The sequence below is a fragment of the Argopecten irradians genome, chromosome 8 (assembly GCF_041381155.1).
Source record: "Argopecten irradians isolate NY chromosome 8, Ai_NY, whole genome shotgun sequence".
In the NCBI taxonomy this organism is placed as follows: domain Eukaryota; kingdom Metazoa; phylum Mollusca; class Bivalvia; order Pectinida; family Pectinidae; genus Argopecten; species Argopecten irradians.
Window position 1 is genome coordinate 26567400 of NC_091141.1, and position 20100 is coordinate 26587499.

At 34.2% G+C, this 20100-nt stretch overlaps 1 protein-coding gene across 1 annotated transcript in view; it reads right to left on the reverse strand.

Moving 5' to 3' along the window:
- The window catches only part of LOC138328862 (uncharacterized), a 47185-nt gene that overhangs the window by 5230 nt on the left and 21855 nt on the right, over positions 1-20100 (reverse strand). Inside the window, exons 2-6 of the mRNA XM_069275579.1 lie at positions 6710-6863; positions 5643-5761; positions 3403-3527; positions 2165-2535; positions 1111-1164 (exon numbers count right to left, since the gene is read on the reverse strand). Of these exons, the coding sequence (XP_069131680.1) occupies positions 1111-1164; positions 2165-2535; positions 3403-3527; positions 5643-5761; positions 6710-6796 (756 nt within the window). The 5' untranslated portion in view covers positions 6797-6863. The remainder of the gene's footprint in view (positions 1-1110; positions 1165-2164; positions 2536-3402; positions 3528-5642; positions 5762-6709; positions 6864-20100) is intronic.

A 20100-nucleotide genomic window follows, 5' to 3' on the forward strand; every position in this document is an offset into this window, starting at 1 on the left:
GACAAATACAAGATGTGTATGGATTGAACAGTGTTTAGTAGTATGAACGCAATTAAATACAGACAAATTCAAGGGTTAAAATTTATGTAGAGTGATAACAATGTTAAATTTCAAGATGGTCGCCAAATTTTACCTTCTCTATTGGTTATTACAGTTTCTACTTCGGCTTTAAACAAGTGACATACGTTGACATAAACAAATTTTGGTTTGATACAAATAAATATGTACTAAACGTGAATCAAATCGACCGAATCGTTTATCTTTTAATCTGCCACTTTTAGTTTTTTTTTATTCGATGTGATCATGTCTATGAAGTAAAAATAAAGGTGGTTCATTTAAAGAGACAGATTATTTTGTCTATGAAACACTTTAATATATATATTTATATTTCATTAAAAAGGATAACGGATTAAAATATCTCGTCCCTATCATTTCATGGCAGGAGTGGGGACTATGATATCTTCGCAGATAAAGTAAATCTGTCGATAACGTTAATAAAGTGGCAAAGTGAAATGGTCTTCATAGCCAGATGGGCTTTATACAGATGTCAAATTGTATGGAAATTGAGCATTCAACACCCTAATCGGTTGTCTTAATAGGAACAGTAGGTGGTCTTTATACAGAGGTGATCCCTACAGCAGGTTTGACTGTACTAAAATGCCTGCTAGCGTGTGCGATACGTATTCTTAAACATCTGTTGTCAGTTACCCTTATCCTTCGCTGCATTACCCGATTTGTTAAAACGCATGTCGATCTCCGTGTATGACATTTAAATGGTTCTAGCTATGTTTGGGAATGCGGGTAATTACAGTTTCCCTAAACCTGATTCTACTGTGAATAATGGAATCATTTCTTTAGTGAAAAAAATATCAACATTTTATAATCAATCGGCTTCATATTTTATTTGACATTTCGAAATATTTAGTTAACAAAATAAATTAATTTGATATACCAAATGCAGCGTCATTTAAATATACCAACCTTATCGACTTTCCATTTATCCTTGCAAATCGATCTAATTTCTGCCTGATAAACACATCCTATGACGTGCGGATTCAGGGAACAAAACATGATTGTTAACTTGAAGGTACAAATGTTATCTGTACTTACCTCGAGACGTCGATGAAAAAATATACAACCAGCACACAGTATCTTCAGAATTGTCTGCGACAGAATAATCAGAATCAATGTAAGTTTTGTTTTACTAATATTTTGATGATGTTTATAATTTGCAACTCTGTCGACTTCGCCAATTTTGTAAAATGAGAGAAGAAAACGTATCGACCAGATCAAAAATGTCCGCATACTAGTCAGATGCGCCACCGATTGGGCTTCCATGTCACCAATAATCGACCCAGTCCTATTCCACTGGATTTCTCCGTTATTTCTCCACCTCTTTTCTAAAGGGAGCACAACAACTCACAAGATCGCATAAACCCTGCTGAGCGCACTTCAAACAAATGGCCGAAACAAGGAGTTGACAAGCCTTTAAATTTCCTGTTTCAACTGATACGATATTGCCTGTTGAGCCGTCTTCAGGTGAATATTAATCATAACGGGAATACTGTAACGGTTCTAGATAATTGAGTAAATCCTTGGCCTTTGGGTAGCTCAACCAGTCAAGCATTCGACTAGTGTTCGGAGGTCGTGTGCATTTCGCCGCTCCTACATCCGTAAACATACCCAAGAACGCATTTGAATGCACACATTGTAGGATGTATCTTCAGATTGTATTTTGAATGTTCAAGGCTACCAGGTTATGCATTCTATAAACGCTATCGTTTTACCCTACCTCATAAACTTATATTGGCAGAAAAATAAGACTATAGAATATTCCTTTTTGCGTATTACAGAGTTAATTGGCTTATTAGTTAAGTAGCTTTATTATTTTGCGGGTAGATATCCATTTGATGTCATTATTTGTGTGCGCAATTCACGTCATTTTCTCTGAAAAACTCTCGCATACATATGAAGTCACAATCAATACCTACCCGAAAGGACAGCTAACTCTGTAATATGCAAATACAGGATATTAGTTTTCAAGCCTGATATATCTACTGACTAAAAGAAGAAAATGAAAGATAATTACATTTTTAAAGGATACTAAATTGGTGATCTCATGCCTTAACTGTCTATAAAGTAAAATATAATTCAAAATACAAACCTCTACTAATATTATCCCCATTATAGATATACTAGCGAAATGAAAGGCGTGTGCTATTTCCTCCTGAATACTGTGCTCCTTTGCATGGTGATTTTCATTGACAGCGGCGTCGTCCAGTACAAAGTTACTATCTGACACACTGCCCTCGGTCGGCTCCCCCAATGTCCGTCGGTGCCGACTTGTTATTTTCACTGTATCGTTATCCTCTGGTAAATGATATTCTGATATGTTCCACTGGATGGACGCTGACTGTATCATGTCAAAGATCTGCGGAAACTGTTTCCCGATTAAATACTGCTGGTGTTGAAGTCTCATGTTCTTTAGAAACACAGTCGTGCTTTCAGTCAATTTTTCATTTTCCTCAAGAGTTACTGGGAGTAGAATCGAAAATATATGTATATCATATAACGTATAACGTATTACTGTCATACGAAGATATAATACAAAACTCTGAGTGTTCTAAATCAATCTAGAATTCGAAGTGGCTTATAATAATATTACACTCTTCTAGTTTTTGTGTTATAACTTCATGCCCTAAAAGAATATATTTAATCCTTGGAATCAATCATCAACTAACAAGATTCTCGTCAAAATAATAAATTTTTTGAGTGACTCTTTTTCTATGAAATCATTACGCCATTGTAAAAGCCATTCAGAAGCGACATCTCACGGTCAGTTTTAAACCAATATAAATGTTAGTTACTCGAATTTATTCATTGTTATTTTGATGTTTTAATATCTATTTTGTTATATATACATTTTTTGTAATTTTTTATTTTTTCAAATTTTGTAACACATTTGACATGACAAACGAGGACACTTTCATTCTTCACATACACACACATACACCTTATACTATCAAATATACACACAGAGAGACGAAAAACAAAAGACAACAGAAAAGAAAAAACAAAGAGAAAGGAAAGAAGATAGAGAGATAGGGAAAAAAAGATAGATAAAGGGGAGGGATAGACAGAGAGATGGTATTTAGAGTGGCACGTACAGTAAGTGAGGATCGAAAGAAGAAATAAAAAGTTATATCGGCAAAAACAAAAAAATGATTAATGAAAAAATAAATAATTAAAAACAAAGAACAAAAAAAAATCTAAATATATATAAAAAAAATTGTATACATCTATGATTATCATATTGCGAATATTGTTATATATACATTTAGTTAGTAACAATATTGTTTTATCGTAGAGCTATCATCCTTTCCTTCAACTTGGTTACCTTACCTTTGACTTTATGTAGATCGAGAGTTAGCTCCCCTAGTACGAGTGCACAGTCAGTTATACACAGCAGTACGACAGTTAAAAGCATGTATTTACTCTTAAAGAACTGATTGCCCTTCCTTCTCCACCTACAACACAGGACGTCGGTGTTAGGGTTAGCCATACAATGGATGAATATCATTATTTCACATTTGAAACGTTTTCCTTTAGATGCTGGGCACAACACACTATATGTACAATACACGCACATTTCATATCGCAGATATCTGGCTGATATTCAAGGGGTTGTTATCACTGTCATTATAAACACCAATATAATACGTCATAGCAAAAACAAACTGACGGCAGTTCAAAAGTTCAATAGTAAGAAACTGACCAATCACAGGCCAGCAGAGACTCTGCTTGAAGACAACAAAGACAGTAACGCCAAACTTGACAACCACACAGCCCTTTTGATGTGGGCCATTTTATATGTTTCAACTATTGTAGCACACAGATCCTTCAATAGTGCTATGACATATTCTAGGCGTGGATATATCAGCATTTATACTGTAACCCTGTAGAACCGAGGATGGATGTAGGACTGTGTTAAATCATAGAAATAACTAAAATGTCTGACTCTGGAATGCCATAAGATCAACCAGTAGAAGTCTCAAAAAGATTCTTAAAATCATACCTCAGTAATTTTCCAATAACATTTGTATGAATAAAGTAAAGTTTCCAAATAATGCTAACTTTTATGGGTTTTTTTTCTTCAAATTAACGTTTACTTATTAAAGTATGTAAATTTTTGACGTTAATGTTTAAAAATCTTATACTTATGCACGAATGTGTTTTCTGTATGGAAAGTGAATGACATTCCCGCTCAGCCTTTCACTGTGTGACATTAAATGGCTTGACATTCATGTTGCTAACTTAAACTTGCATATTACAACAAACTAAAATAAACTCAAAATATGTATCCTTCAGAGAAGAAAACCTGCAAATACAGTAACTATTTTAATGACATATTATTACCCGCATACATGTCCAATCAAGATGAAAATATTTCGTTGCGGTGATTTCCCTTCGTATGGTGATGGCAATGTATCCGACAATGTAACAAAACGATTTTATTTCGCTGTAAGAATTTCTATCATTTTAACATCCGGCTCTGATGTTGAAAAATTACACTCTAAGTCATCTTGGGATGCAAATGACGGTCGTAAAACAGACCGTGCAGCTATGCCATATTTGGGGGCGTTGTAATTGATACTAATGTATCTCTGCTATACTATGATGGCAACTGTACATAGTAAGATGACACTTTTTGAGAAAAATGTAAACTTATGACTTTGAGTCTTTTTCCATAAATCTATTGAGTTACCCCAAACACAGATTGAATTGTGTTCCTCTTCCTTATAGACTATAGCTAATAGACAATAAAGAACGGAAACATTTTTATCGTTGAAATGCTTTTCCATCTGCCATTTTGCGCGAAATAAACAACCGCTATTTGTAAACTAAGGTAAAAAAAGAACACGATGTGTATTTACGTTCTTAAAGTAAAACCACACAAATGGTTGGCGTACTATAGATGCTAGTAGCAATACTATTAGATTTATAAGCATGCAAACTATCATCATATTTTTTAGAAATTGGTGCTAAAGCCTTAACCGCTATTCATGAAAACACCATTTGTAATAGAAAAACAAAGAGTGATTTTGAAAATATTGCTATAACACTACGTAAATTAAAAACTGTCATAATTGGATTGTGATTATTTTATTTGTTCTTTGCGTTTGCATTTAGAAATGATAGGGGTAGTTTCATGTGTTTATACTATATTGTATTACCAGGACCTCAAACTCGCACTAGTTTTCTGACAACTGATAGAATATCATAGATTACACAGATGGAATTATTTATATTGAACGATAAGTTCTGATCAAACTGCTATAGTCGTGCAACCCACGCAATCAAAACAAACTTTCTAATACTCTAATGTTTTCACTTATGTCGTGTCAACCGTGGAATAAAATTAGAATCCAAAAATAGATTTTACAAATAATCATTTTATCAACGAATATATATTAAAAACATTAGTTTTTTTATATTTATGTTTAGAGAGTAAGAATTTCATACCAAACACAAAGTCCGGATCCCGTTACCTTACAGAGGTTATCTTGGATTGCCTTACTGTCGAATATTGTCCTATGGAACATTATTTTCGTTGATTACCTATGTTATTGTTGATTACCTACCTGCCAAGGTTTTCTTTCGGTGGATCGATATCCTGTTGAAGTTCCTCCTCGAGTTCGTTCTCGATCTTTTCCACGTATCCGTGGGTTTTGGCCAACACTAAAGTCTCTGCAACTAACGTCTGAAAGAATAGAACACAAAACGAAAGTCTAATACATGTTTATTACTGTTTAGATGTTGTTGATTGAAGTATTGTGGGAAAAAATCCACCCTATTGCCAATAGTGTCGCGCATCTGCAACATAACAGGTGATGATTAGATATTATAATTAATAATCCTCATAAAACTGTTACATGACAAATCGTAGAATCAGAATAGAAATATTCTAGATGAATTAATTTTGATGAAGTTCATTTTTTTCTCTGTGAAATAAGGGGATAAAAACAATTAGTATAATATTTTTCACTCTGATATAAGCAAATACAGACTAACAACATTAGATCGAAACAAGTATAAAAGAAATAAGTCCAACAACGTTGACAAATATTATCGGGAAAATACTTTTTAAGAGAGGTCAAATTGTTTTATAGTTTTAAGATTTCTTGAAACAGAATTGATCAGCTGTGATGCCATTGCTTGTCGATGAATTGTTTTAATGTCGTAATATAATTTCCCGTTATTACACTTATATAAAATAGCAAGATTGATTTACGCTTAAAACCTAACATATTGAAACAATTGATATATAAAACATGGTTTACTCTAAACCAACAATGTTTTTTTGGTGTTTTTATGTCTAATAACGATTTCATAACAGCTTAATTTCGCAATTTAATGTTTAATGTTCTATTGTATTTCGAGCTTTTACTATTTCGGGGTGATTAAATCTGGCTATACTGTTCATACCATATACTATTATATTCAGTGAAAGGAAAAACATTGTATTCAGGTAACACCGTTAATATTTTTGTAGTAAATACTAACCCCCATATGTAAAACAATAACAAAGACGTGTACATTATTTCACAAGTGTATTCATGGTATCGGGGTTGGCCGTAAAAATGCACGTTATATTTTGATTACGTGAATTTCCGCTACGGTATTTTGTGATAGAGAAATAAGTACCTACCCTTATTGCACTGTCCTTCCGTTTGCCGTACGGTCTCTGTCCAGGGATAGCCCTTTGGCTGTTCAAGTTTCCAAGCCCTGGAAGCATTTAATAGTTGCAGTGTCATCCACCCAACAAATTCCCGCCACATACATGTAGGTCACGAGTCGGTCGCCTAAACATAAATATAAATGGAACGTTAAACATAACAACATAAGATGAATGTTTGACATAACGCAACCAATTCACATCAGCACGGTCTACCATTAGGATACACTATAAAATGTATTAAAGAAACCAAATAAAAAATGTAATATAACATTTTCTGTTTTAGGTATATCATAAATTCGAGCGTTAAAAAATGTATAAGTATAATACTAAACGCTTGTGAAAAGCAATAACAATTGTCATATAAATGTAGATCAAAATACAAGTAAAACAACCGTCACTAAGAGACATCATATTTTAAAGATGAGATGCGGTGGTTCAGTATTGTCTCCAATGGCCAAGGGGATTGGACACATATGTTTACAACTTGTTTAAGTCATTTTCCTTTAATCCAATGGCAACCAATCTATCTGGATGGTACAAGATGCGATATACTGCACTGGATTTCTCCGGGCACTCCGGTTTCCTCCCACACTAAAATCCCTCGTGCACTTACATCCGGGCCATCGAGAGTGATTTGCACAAGTTGTATTACTTGTTCCGTAATCGATGTATAATAAATCAAGTTTAGATAAATGCCATAACATTTTAGTGCAAAATTGGTTTTAAATGAATTAGGACAAAGACATATCCACCCTTTTACAAGAGGTATTCCAGTAAATATTTTTTAAACATGTTTCCTAATTCAAAGAAGTGCCACTGCTTATCTCTTAATATGAATATTTTCGATTTTTATCGGTTTTAGTACTGTTGACATGGATATTTTCATTATTTTAATTTTTAATGTTACTTTTAATAGGTTTTATTTTTATCGTTTTTAGTACTGTTGACATGGATATTTTCGGGTTTTTTAAAATGTTTTTATCGTGTTCGTTTTTAATACTGTTTACATGAATATCTTCGGTTTTTGAAATGTTTCTTTTTATCGTTTTTAGTACTGCCGTCACAGATATTTCGGTTTTTTAAAAATGTTTTTATCGTTTATAGTACTGTTGATATGGATATTTTCGCCTGGAGATATTTTCGGTAGGTCAAATGTTACATTATTTGCAATACTGCAATCCGTTTTCACTCCACATCTTCCATGAAATTATTCCCATGTGAACATGCACACCTGTACATCATTCTAGCGTCGTTTCAGATATTTCATAAACGCAAAGTAAGCAAAATTTACAACACCACAAACAATTTCCATTTATAGATCACTTTATATCCATTAACACAGAATCGCAGTAATAAAATTCAACAATAGACTACATCCATACTTTTTGATTTATGTGTTTTCGGCAACCAATTTTAAATAAAATAACTCCACTAACGCTGTTTTACTACTAAGTAATTTAGAAATAATCTATCACATAATTAAAATGTTTCCTGCAGCAATATAGCACGACACATTTCTAAAATGATTACTAAAATGTAATGCACTATATATATATTTATATAAGTGAGTGGATCTCATTTATCATCGCCGTCTTATGATCACAGTATGACACCATTTGGCTTCCATTTTAACGACCCTCCTGCGATATGTAAGTTATCCAGGCGATTGTGACTGGCGCTAGTGTAGCAGTGTAATTGATATTCAATGCGCTACTTTGATTTTTGTCGCGTGTCTATGGCGTCTCACAACTGCAGATGTGGTATAACGGTAATGTGTGTCTCTATGAAGAGCTCAGGATTAGCTGTTTAATTGTTATTGAAATGAAAATTCCGACATGTTTGCGTGGTTAACCAGCTATATTTACAGCTCTCGTTTCCGCATCTGTTTTGTTTCAATTCCACGAAGCAGAGAGCCGGGTAAAAGAATTATGCCTTTTTTCACAGGATTATTTTCTTTCAGAGAAATGTAGGGCATTGCAAGTTGATTAGGTAACGGAACAGTGAAACTACTGAGACTATTTCATTATGGTACGTTTTAAGACGTCGTGCTTTCACGTTTAAGATAGTTCAAATCCAATGTTAAGGTAAGGAAATGAGGACAGGAACAGCAAATTTCATCCTTCCTATTCCTACATTTGGCATGTTGTTGTTACTTAAGGTAAGGTGAAGGTCGATGTAACACTGTTTTGTCCTTTCATCACTGGCATACCAAAGAGAAACACAACAGATGCTTGGGGTAGTCTTTGAAATTCTATGCGCTTTTCCCTCTTTTTCATTTTAAGACTCATCATTTTTAGCGATATTATAGTGTTATGAGCTCCATACAAATATAGAATCACGACACACCAATCCTTTCTATCTAAAAAAACAGTTAAAGGTTTTTTTTAGTTTTTTTCTTCTTCTTCTTTTTTGCTTGATTTCTGTTGTTTTTTACAAATTAAGAACCTAGTCAACTGTACCACCAAGCTATTTTTTTCTATCGAGTTCACATTTAGGACTGGTCATTGTCTACTAATTTCTATTAAATAATTATAACAAAGATCATTGTAAGGTTATATTCTTTATATAGTTTGTACGGTGACTCTACGGTGACAGTACTCTCGTGCCCTATACTTACTTTTTAGGGTTGCTTTCCATACCTTAAAAAGAAAGCTTGCATCATAATAGAAAAAATATTGATAAGGTTAGAATAGTAGTATAGATAAAGGATATTAGCTGTAAAACGGAAACTTTTTAAAAATTGAATAATTGAAGTTTTTTCTGTTTGTTTTTATTGTTATTTGTTTGTCAGTTTTGTTTGTTGTTTTTTTCTTTGTTTTTTGTTTTGTATTATTATTTTGACGCCACACGTATTTACTGACTGTAAGCATTAATAAAGTGATGGTGAAAGTCACCTGAATGAACTTACTACATATTTAGGGTAGCAGCTTATCAATTGCAACTCACATAGACGCATTTTTATCTAGTATACATATTTACCTTCCTGTAGATGGTAATCCAGAAATGAACTGGATATCATATATATTTACCTTCCCGTAGATGGTAATCTAGGAATGAACTGGATATCATAAAGTTATTGAGATTGTGTGTACAGTAACGAATTGACTGACAATCGGAAGGATCATCTATTGGTTCGGAAAATCATGTAGTTTTAAATCTCAAACCGGATGTAAAGTAAAATGTTGCTGAATGATCGATCAGTTTTATGTTTATCCTTCGTGTTTTCAATCATTTCCTCCCATAGCTTAGCGGGATGCTTTTCCTCGTTACATTAGCAGCCGCTAATGAATGTGTGAAGGCTTTAGAACTATGACCGAGATATCTCAATATATTCTACCAGTATGACATTTTTCTATGTATTGCTATTTCACAGATCGCCACACGCGATATATATCATCTGTACTCAATCACTGTTAGATTGAACCGTGGCTAGGCCTGGATTCGCCAGGGATTCGTCCCCAGATATCGATTTCATATTCTTCAACAACGAAATTGCAGCAAACAATGCAAAAACGTACGTTGTATATTGAACATCTATACCGTAACACATAGCAAAGCATTGTGTCTTTTCGAGACATTAATCAACAGCCCTTACAGAAGCCTTAGTCATAACAGCTAGGGCTGTATTGTCAAAGACATAACTCGTATGGGGTTAAGAATGTTGTTGAACACTGTGTTTTACTCAAACTTAGACTTAGCAGCAGAAAATTGGAAGCATGCACAACCAGGTGTGATATCAAGGAGACTCAATGTTGTTTATCACATTGCCACTGCACAGTACCTATATGTTGGTACTAAGCCAAATGTATGATAATTTCTAGTATTTATATTGACTGTTAGGCTCTGGCGTACTAATGCCTCATTCAGAGTTCAAAAGATCACGAAAATACTGGGTTTTACGTCTGTATGAGAATTCAATGAAGAATATAAAAATATTCTGAAAATTGATCAACATGACAATATCTTTTTACAAAAATATTTGAAATGGGTTGAAATGTTGTACTTATCGTTGAATATCCCATTTTATCGATAGTACTATTTTATCTACTGTTATTGTTTAAGTTTGTTGTCCATGACAACATGACAACACACCGGAAATTGCTAGAACTCAAATCTCCCTAACCAAATCAATGACTGTTCCATCAAATGATATTTTTCACTATACAAACGTATACTCTTTATTTTCATACTTTATTTTTATCATTTTTTTCTTTTTATGACGGGAATGACTATATAAATGCAAATATATCTATGATGGTGAGCTAACGAGGACCATTGGCTATTCTAGAACACACAATGTACGTTACACACCAAGGCATGTCAAAATATGACAACCAATGCTTTAGAGGACACGTATAATTGCAGTGTCGGAGAGATTGAATGTAAACGGAGCAGATAAACAGAAAATTGAATAGATGTGTTAAAGTTTGTGTCCAGATTAATCTGATTGAAATACAGATCCTTATAACCACTCCGTTCTATAGAGGATCTGAGAAAATCCCATTAAGGGTCATGTTCGGATGACCTTTATACCACGTGTAATTTAGAACAAATGCATTTTCTGCATGTTGCTATATCAATTGACAACGCCATTTCGCTCCAACGTGTATATATACGATTAGCTTTGTTGTGCTCTTTGGGCGAGATAACTAACATAGAAGGAAATAATTCTGACATATTTTCAATCTATTTCGCAGCAGCGATTTGATTAGCCAATTCTAAAGGTCACCTGGACATGACCCCTAATGGGATTTTCTCAGATCCTCTTATCCAGCGTAGTGATAATAAGGATATATATTTGAATCAGATTGTGTCCAGATATTCATTTTTTCAAGCATGGTTACAACGTCGTAAAAATGCCGTATAAAAATACCTGAAGAGAGCAAGGAAAAACAAATTCATATTCACCTGAAAATGACAGGAAATTGAAGAAAAAATATGACCTTAATTCAGGTTTGATTTGTTCATGCCAGTTTAACCCGAAATGCACATTAAATTGACCACAATTTTTCATGTCAGTTTAATATGAAATGCTCATGAATTTGACCTGAATTCAGATACGATTTGTTCATGTGAGTTTAATAGCCGGAAATGTTCATGAAATTGATATAATTTTCTCATGTGCAGGTTTTCCCAGTTAACATAATATCAATGTCATTCTAGCTAAATTGGACCAGTTAACAATATCTGTATACGATAGCCTGTGTTTACGATACGGCTACGTCGTTATGCTGTTGTCTGGTGTGACATGTTCTAACACCAAATTCAAACTTTTTACTTTGATTAGTTTAATGTCCTATCAACAGCCAGGATCATTTAAGGACGTGCCAGGTTTATTGGTGGAGGAAAGCCTGAGGACCCAGAGAAAAACCACCGATCAGCGGTCAGTACCTGGCAACTGCCCCACATGGCATTCGAACTCGAGTCCTAGAGGTGGAGGGCTTGTGTATTATGTCGGGACATCTTAACCACTCGGCCACCGCGGCCCCACAAATTCAAACACGCATTCGGATTTTTTTTCTTGAATAATCTGCGACGTATCCTGTGGGCACGGAGAGGGATTTGGGAGTCCGTCTTTGAGAAAAAAGAAATTGAATCCTCAAAAAACCGTAACATTCACGAGATCATGTCTTAAATATATTCAGGGCTCCAGCTCAACAAATCGGCGATCACTCCTGCCTATGAGATTATGTATCGACTTATGTGTTGTTACGCTCAACCTGGTGATTCCGAAAGTAGATTGTGTAGTGTATATATCTAGAAGAACCATTAACTTATGTTATAGACGTAATAAACTTGCTACCTATTTTCTGCGATGGGTTGTTATCACGCGTTTTCAACAAGTATCTAAAACAAAACTTGTATCTCCACTTAATGTTGTTACTAGACAATACGGCTCTCCTACTAATGTATGATCAGCAATATAAAACTAAACAGCAAAGGCCAAAAACACATTTCAAAATAATTTCTCTAAATTGTGTTATATTCAAAGAACAAACTTCGAGTTCCAATGACGATTTGATAAGTGAATTTAAACATTTAAGATAAAAAATAACAGCAGCATGCTATCAGCACTGTATGTGATAAGACGGCTGTATCTCCATTTGTCCACTTTTTATAATCCGATTGATAGCAGAAAGTTGGGGCAGAGATTATAGTCTATTTCAGATTTGGCCGGTTCTATTATAATGTTACCGGGTGGGGTGTGCTATCCGGTGTTTCTGACGGTATACCTCAGTGAGAAAGCATTAAAATGGGTAATAGTTTCTATTGTTACCTGGCTCTATCTATATAACTATAGATATTATAATATTGTATACTATTGCTGAACGACATGAAACTACCATACCGCAGCCTCCCAGTATACAGTTGTTGGCTGGGGTTGAGGACAACAGATGATTCATTAGATCCGAAGACAAAGTGTGTGTGACGATCCAACAATCATCTCTTATACCCAAAAACCCAGTCGATAACTGTTTTGATATACCCCATTGACTCAAAACAATGAATTGACGTCACAAATTGTATGTGTGACGTCACTCCGGTCCAACAGCATTTTTTAAAACAGTTCTTTGGACCGCTCGACGGAACAGTTCATTTATTGGCATTTTTGTCAATAGAGTTAATATAGAAACTATCTTATAGGGGTATAAAAATTTCTATTGTTACCTGACTCTCATATAAATGTCATTTCGACTGGTGACCGGCGCGGATCGTTTGCGTGCGCTTGATTGTTGACGTCGTTAACAATGGCGCGCCTGACCTAAATAGCGGTATCATTTTGGCGAAAGAATACTCTGGCCTCGGGGAAACAGTTCATCGGGTTGGTCCCAACACCTCGGGAAAAGAGTTTTGACTGTTGCCTATAAAGGCATGAAACAACTGTATACTATTGCTGCAATACATAACACGACCAAACTGCAGCCTCCCAAAATATACAAACATCCACACATACCCATCGCATACCAGGGATACCGTACTAAATTACCCCGGCTGCTAATTAGACTAAATAAAACAACAAACAATAACATGTTATGCCTCATTGAATGTATCAAAACTAATATTGTAAGTGTAAAGCCAAAACACACTCTATTTAAGAGCATAAGTATCCATAAGTCTTTGTATTGTACAACTTTCTATTTTTCTTTGCTGAAGCCTTCATTACATGACAAATACATATGGTTTGGCGTGCATGCATGTACTTAAGGTAGCAGCAATTTCCGATAACACAAAGGCAAAGGAAGATAGAAGTCTTCTAATATGATATTCTGTCCTTTACAAAACAGCAGGGATTTAACCTGCATATCAGTTAGATATGAATTTCGTAGCTGCAGCGATATGCAGTGTAGAATAACAAATGGAAAATATTCACAAACATTGCTTAAATGGCAAAATGGCAGCGAACTAATATGTCTCCATTACCTTTGACATGTTTTAATTCATATATCTTATTATTCACGCAATGAACCTAAGAATTTGCTTTAAAGCTTAGATATTATTTCAAACAGCATTGAAACGATAATGTTAGAATACAGGGAAAGTATAACGAAATAAAATCGATCCTTATATTCATGTTAGTGTCGGTATGGTCACAATGTCTGCTGTACACATAAGTCTACTCTGATAGCAAGCCATGAGTCACCAGGACACACAAGATAAATCTAAATCAAGCTTCATGTTTGGGTCACTCGCCATACAGACAGAAAGCCTGTTGACTTTTCAGACATGCCAGAAAACCGTCAATGAATTGCTATTTTCACTAGTAAATAAGCTGTATGTTGCATACATTACTCTAACTCGGATTATTCGGCTTAATGTGAAGTTACATGTCTAGAGCCCAATGTTAAAAGTTATTCATTCGATCAGATGTCGATGTCACTAGTAATAAGCTCGTAACACACATGTACAGTGAAACACAAACTCCAAAAAGATATTTTAATTATTCTCAAACAATTTTCAGGATAAAAACATGTAACATACGACACAGGCTTCATTTTAATGCAATTTTTCATAAACTGGCATAAGGTCATGTAGGAATAGTCTTAGTTGAACCTGTTTATAAAACGAGGAATATATCTGTAAAAGTATCAATAAATGAGTTTGGAAAATGTGGAGGCGATTTAAGGGAAAAAATCCTAACCCACTGTTGCAACTTTTTTATTCAATAAAGCTAAAACCACTCCTGTGACAACCATTCTCAAAGATAATAATAGGATTATTTGCAGCCAAATGAAGGAATGTGATGTCTGATAATTATTTTATACATGTTGCTGATTGTATTGATGGTCATGTAGACACAAGGTGTCTGGGAAATCACAGCAGCCTTCACGCCCTCAAAGCAGATGTCCCACCTAAAAGTACTTCTACATTTCAGTAAGGCTCTTCAGAATGGATCCCTATGCACTGAAACTTGATTGTAAAGAATCTTGGTGTCGATGGTATTCCTTCTAAGATTCTCAATGCATAATCTCTTCCTCTAAGTGGTACTCTAGTTAATTTGATAAATCACTGACTTGTGCAACAATCCTTTCCACACAATTTAGGACACGTAGGCACAGGTCGTCTAAATCCTTTAAAGGGAAAATCCCCTAACAAGCAAAAAAACAGACCTATTAGTATCATCTACATCAAGATAATTATGCATCACATACTATACAATTTTCCCCATTAGGGGTTTATTCACTATCTGGCTGCTTTTAGGAATACATGCATGTATCAATCTACTCGATGACTAGCAAAGACCCTTGGTTGAAAAATGTGATTTTATTCCCGATGCTTTTGAATGTTTTGGCTACTTCTCAATGTCAAAAAGGCCTCATGAGAAGCAATCCCGGGTAAATGCAGCATACAAAACTGGGAACAGCTGGCGCGAGGAGTAACAAAAATATTAAGAAGTATGATTTTCTAAATATTTATGGATGCTATAAGTCATTATATTACTCACATAATCACATGCTGACGATATTGTGCTCTCAGATATAATTCACATTATCATTATCTTTTATGATATCCTTCAGGAAATAAGCGATATTTGTAATTGATTTAACAAAACTTGACAAAACCTGAATGTTTCAAAAGAGAAGCAAATCAAAGAAAGCATTTCCTCTTTTGGATATCACAAAACATTTTGGTCAAATGTTTAGATATAATGATTTTAATTTCAAATTCCTTTCAAATATTTTTATGTGAAAAAGCTTCCAAGCTAGAACAAAGAGTGTCATTTTTAATCTTTAATTCTTTCATTCAGCTTCATGGTATGAGGTGTTTGTAGCTTTATTTCAACCATAACTTTAGAAAAGATACGGGGCATTTGTTTTATTGAAAATGACTTTAACACAAGATCACATAACTAGTTATCAAGTACATTTTCATGACAAGCGAATTTTTATTTTATGGTAACACTTGAATGTCAGCACACTAAATCACAATAAAACATATTATTTTCCCAGTGGTGAACATCAACTGGAGCTACATAAGACAATAACAACCATGTATGGCTTGAAGTCAATTCAGCTATTCAACTCGTATTTGAACAGTCTACCAGTTTGAGGAAGATTCTCCAGAGCTGTCAGTCTGTTGTGCACAAGGAACTATGTTCTTGTGCCGTCTTGTGATCCTGTGTTTAACTTTATTTTATTACACTCCATTTTACTTGTTGCAATCCCGTTAGATTTATGTAATTATTTTAGTCAAATTATCTTCCATGTGTGCTTGATGTTATGATAGGCCACTCATGTGTAGGGACCGTGTATACCGAGTGGTTAAGATGTCCCGACATATACTGTATAGCCACAAGACTTACAACTCAGTATCGCTAATTCTAACGTCATATGGAGCAATTGCCATGTATTGATCGTTGTTCGGTGGTTTTCTATGGGTATTCCGGTTTTCTCCCGACATTTTAAAACTGGCAAGTCCTTAAATCATTATCACTTGGCAAACAAAGGTTAAAACAGATTAAAAAATTAAAACAAACCAAATCGAATATTACCAATGTTTAAATGTTGATTTTTTATCATATTTGTCGTAGAAATAGTCCTGATCTGTTCATGTTTGTCGTATTGTAAATTTGCATTGTAAAACAAAGTTTATAATATATTTTGTACAGTTGATGGACAACGGTTTTGTCCAGCTGGTACATGTGGTACATTTAGTTATTGTAGGTTTACAATGATTTATGTGTCTGATATTGGTCTGGTGTAGAACTCGGCCTTGTACGGGCCACAGAGGATCGAACGCTCAAGCACGATCAATATTTCCGAGACTTTATTAAGAAATAATTCGCTGTAACAGATAATAATTACTTCACACAGTGACTGCTAATTATAGAATATATTTCTTCTAAATAAGGAAAAAGCTGTAGCATTCGTTACGCACTGTATTGATTCTAGGTTAGGTGTGAATTTAAGGGTTAGTTTAACTCGCTCGTTGGATGGCCTACATACACTTAAGCACGCTATTAATTTTAGGTTAGAAGTGAATTAAAGAGTAATGTTAACTGAATTGATTACCAATTATGAATTCTAGGTTAGAAATAAATTATCGTTTCACTAGATTACAGCTGACTATTAATTCTGGGTTAGGAGCGAAATAAAGAGTAATTTTAACTGATTTGAAGGCCTACACTAAAACACACTATTGATTCTAGGTTAGGTGTGAAGTAAAAGATAAATGTAACTGGCTAGATAATTAAAGAGTGAGCATAACTGGCTAGAATGTCTACACTAAAACACACTATTGATTCTAGGTTAGGTGTGAAGTAAAAGATAAATGTAACTGGCTAGATAATTAAAGAGTGAGCATAACTGGCTAGAATGTCTACACTAAAACACACTATGAATTCTGGGTTAAGATTAAATTAAAGGGTAAGTTTAATTAAAGAGTGAGCTTGACTGGTTAGATCGTCTAGACTAAACCTCACTTATGATTCTAGTTTAGGTGTGAATTAAAGAGTGAGCTTGACTGGTTAGATCGTCTAGACTAAACCTCACTTATGATTCTAGTTTAGGTGTGAATTAAAGAGTGAGCTTGACTGGTTAGATCGTCTAGACTAAACCTCACTTATGATTCTAGTTTAGGTGTGAATTAAAGAGTGAGCTTGACTGGTTAGATCGTCTAGACTAAACCTCACTTATGATTCTAGTTTAGGTGTGAATTAAAGAGTGAGCTTGACTGGTTAGATCGTCTAGACTAAACCTCACTTATGATTCTAGTTTAGGTGTGAATTAAAGAGTGAGCTTGACTGGTTAGATCGTCTAGACTAAACCTCACTTATGATTCTAGTTTAGGTGTGAATTAAAGAGTGAGCTTGACTAGTTAGATCGTCTAGACTAAACCTCACTTATGATTCTAGTTTAGGTGTGAATTAAAGAGTGAGCTTGACTAGTTAGATTGTCTAGACTAAACCTCACTTATGATTCTAGTTTAGGTGTGAATTAAAGAGTGAGCTTGACTGGTTAGATTGTCTAGACTAAACCTCACTTATGATTCTAGTTTAGGTGTGAATTAAAGAGTGAGCTTGACTGGTTAGATCGTCTAGACTAAACCTCACTTATGATTCTAGTTTAGGTGTGAATTAAAGAGTGAGCTTGACTGGTTAGATCGTCTAGACTAAACCTCACTTATGATTCTAGTTTAGGTGTGAATTAAAGAGTGAGCTTGACTAGTTAGATGTCTACAGTAAAACACACTAATAATTCTAGTGAACGTTACAGTAAACTTAACTGGATATATGGCCTATAATAAAGCACACTTTTAATTTTAGTTTAGTTATGGATTAAAGATCAAGTTTAACTGGTTAGCTGACTTTTACTTCTAGGGTACTTGTTTTGTAATGGTTTTGTCAGTAATTTGTTTCCGTATAGTTTTTTTTTATTCGAAGAGGATTCAGTTACGCTTTATTTGTGGTCAAGTTCATTCTCGTGTACATGAAAACCTGCGAATAAAATGAATTGAATGTCAAGTAAAATTACCACTAATGCTTATTTTTGTTTAACATTAACAAATGCGCGAAAGTTTCATCCCACGAAACGAAACTACTATACAGTACAAATATATGAAGTACACCTGATCGTGTTGACTATTACCACCTAAAATACACTCTACTACAACTGACTACTTAGTTTATCTCTTTTAATTCATACTATATAAGTGTATACTGTCAAATGGTACACTTTACCATGTTAGTATATATGTACAATACACTTTCTAAGTGTTTTATATCTTTTGTTTAGCAATACATGTGTGATATACTAGTCTTCATTCTTAATAACTAAATATTAATAACTTAAATAACTTCTTAATAACTAAAGAGCAAGCTACGCCCCTGACAGAGCTAATGCTATTTGTTATTCAATATGAGACGTTACAAAGAAATTCTTGTATCTTGTATCTCAATACTCAACACTCAACATTTCCTAAGCCGTTAAAGGGTACACGGCCTCCACACTCAACCTTTCCTGTCTGTTTAGTTCAACATTCATTCAATTCAACCATTCCAAAAATACGCAGGGATCCATAAAATGCTATATAACATGTTTCTCACTTTTGTTCGCCTTATTCAATATTCATACGTTATTCGACATGTTTGCTGTTACGTTTACACAGCAAAATATAAATATAACTTTGTTGATACTTGTATTTTCGATGAAAGTCTAAACATTAAATATTTAAATATTAAGTATCTCCCGAAGGTGTAATGTGATTACCACGAATCCACTGACAGAACGGATTTAGACCTAGTATTTTATGTCTATGCCTGCCTTATAACGATGATATGACCGAGTATACTGATGTAAAGACCGTTAAGCCATTTTTGTCGCGGTTAACAATTTTCGAACTTATGATTTAAAACAAGAAAATTAATTTTTAATGCATCAACATTTCACAATATTAATTAAAGCATCAACATTTCACAATAAAGCTATAAGTGAATAAATGTCATTCGTCTATTTTGCCCCGACGTTTATTTTATGACATTAAAACGTGTTTCATATATACATTAAACTGTATAATTATACAGTAATTTTAATTAATCAAAACGACCTTCTTTTTTTAGGTTCAAATCAAATTTTATTTTAAAAAAATCATAATATTACATAACATCTAGAGTCCTCACACAGGAGCTGATTCATTCAACACCATTCATATATACTTTTTTCACTCAACCTTATCTACTTTATATACCATTTTAACCTTACTGTATTTTTTAAATATATATATCAGTTCTATATAATACCTGTATCCATCTATAGGTACATGGTACCTCTCAACTACAGGAGGATTCCTGACAAAATATATGGCTGATGAGATGTGCCTCACTTAACCTATCGCTTTCGTCCTACCATAGTGAGAGGTAGCTA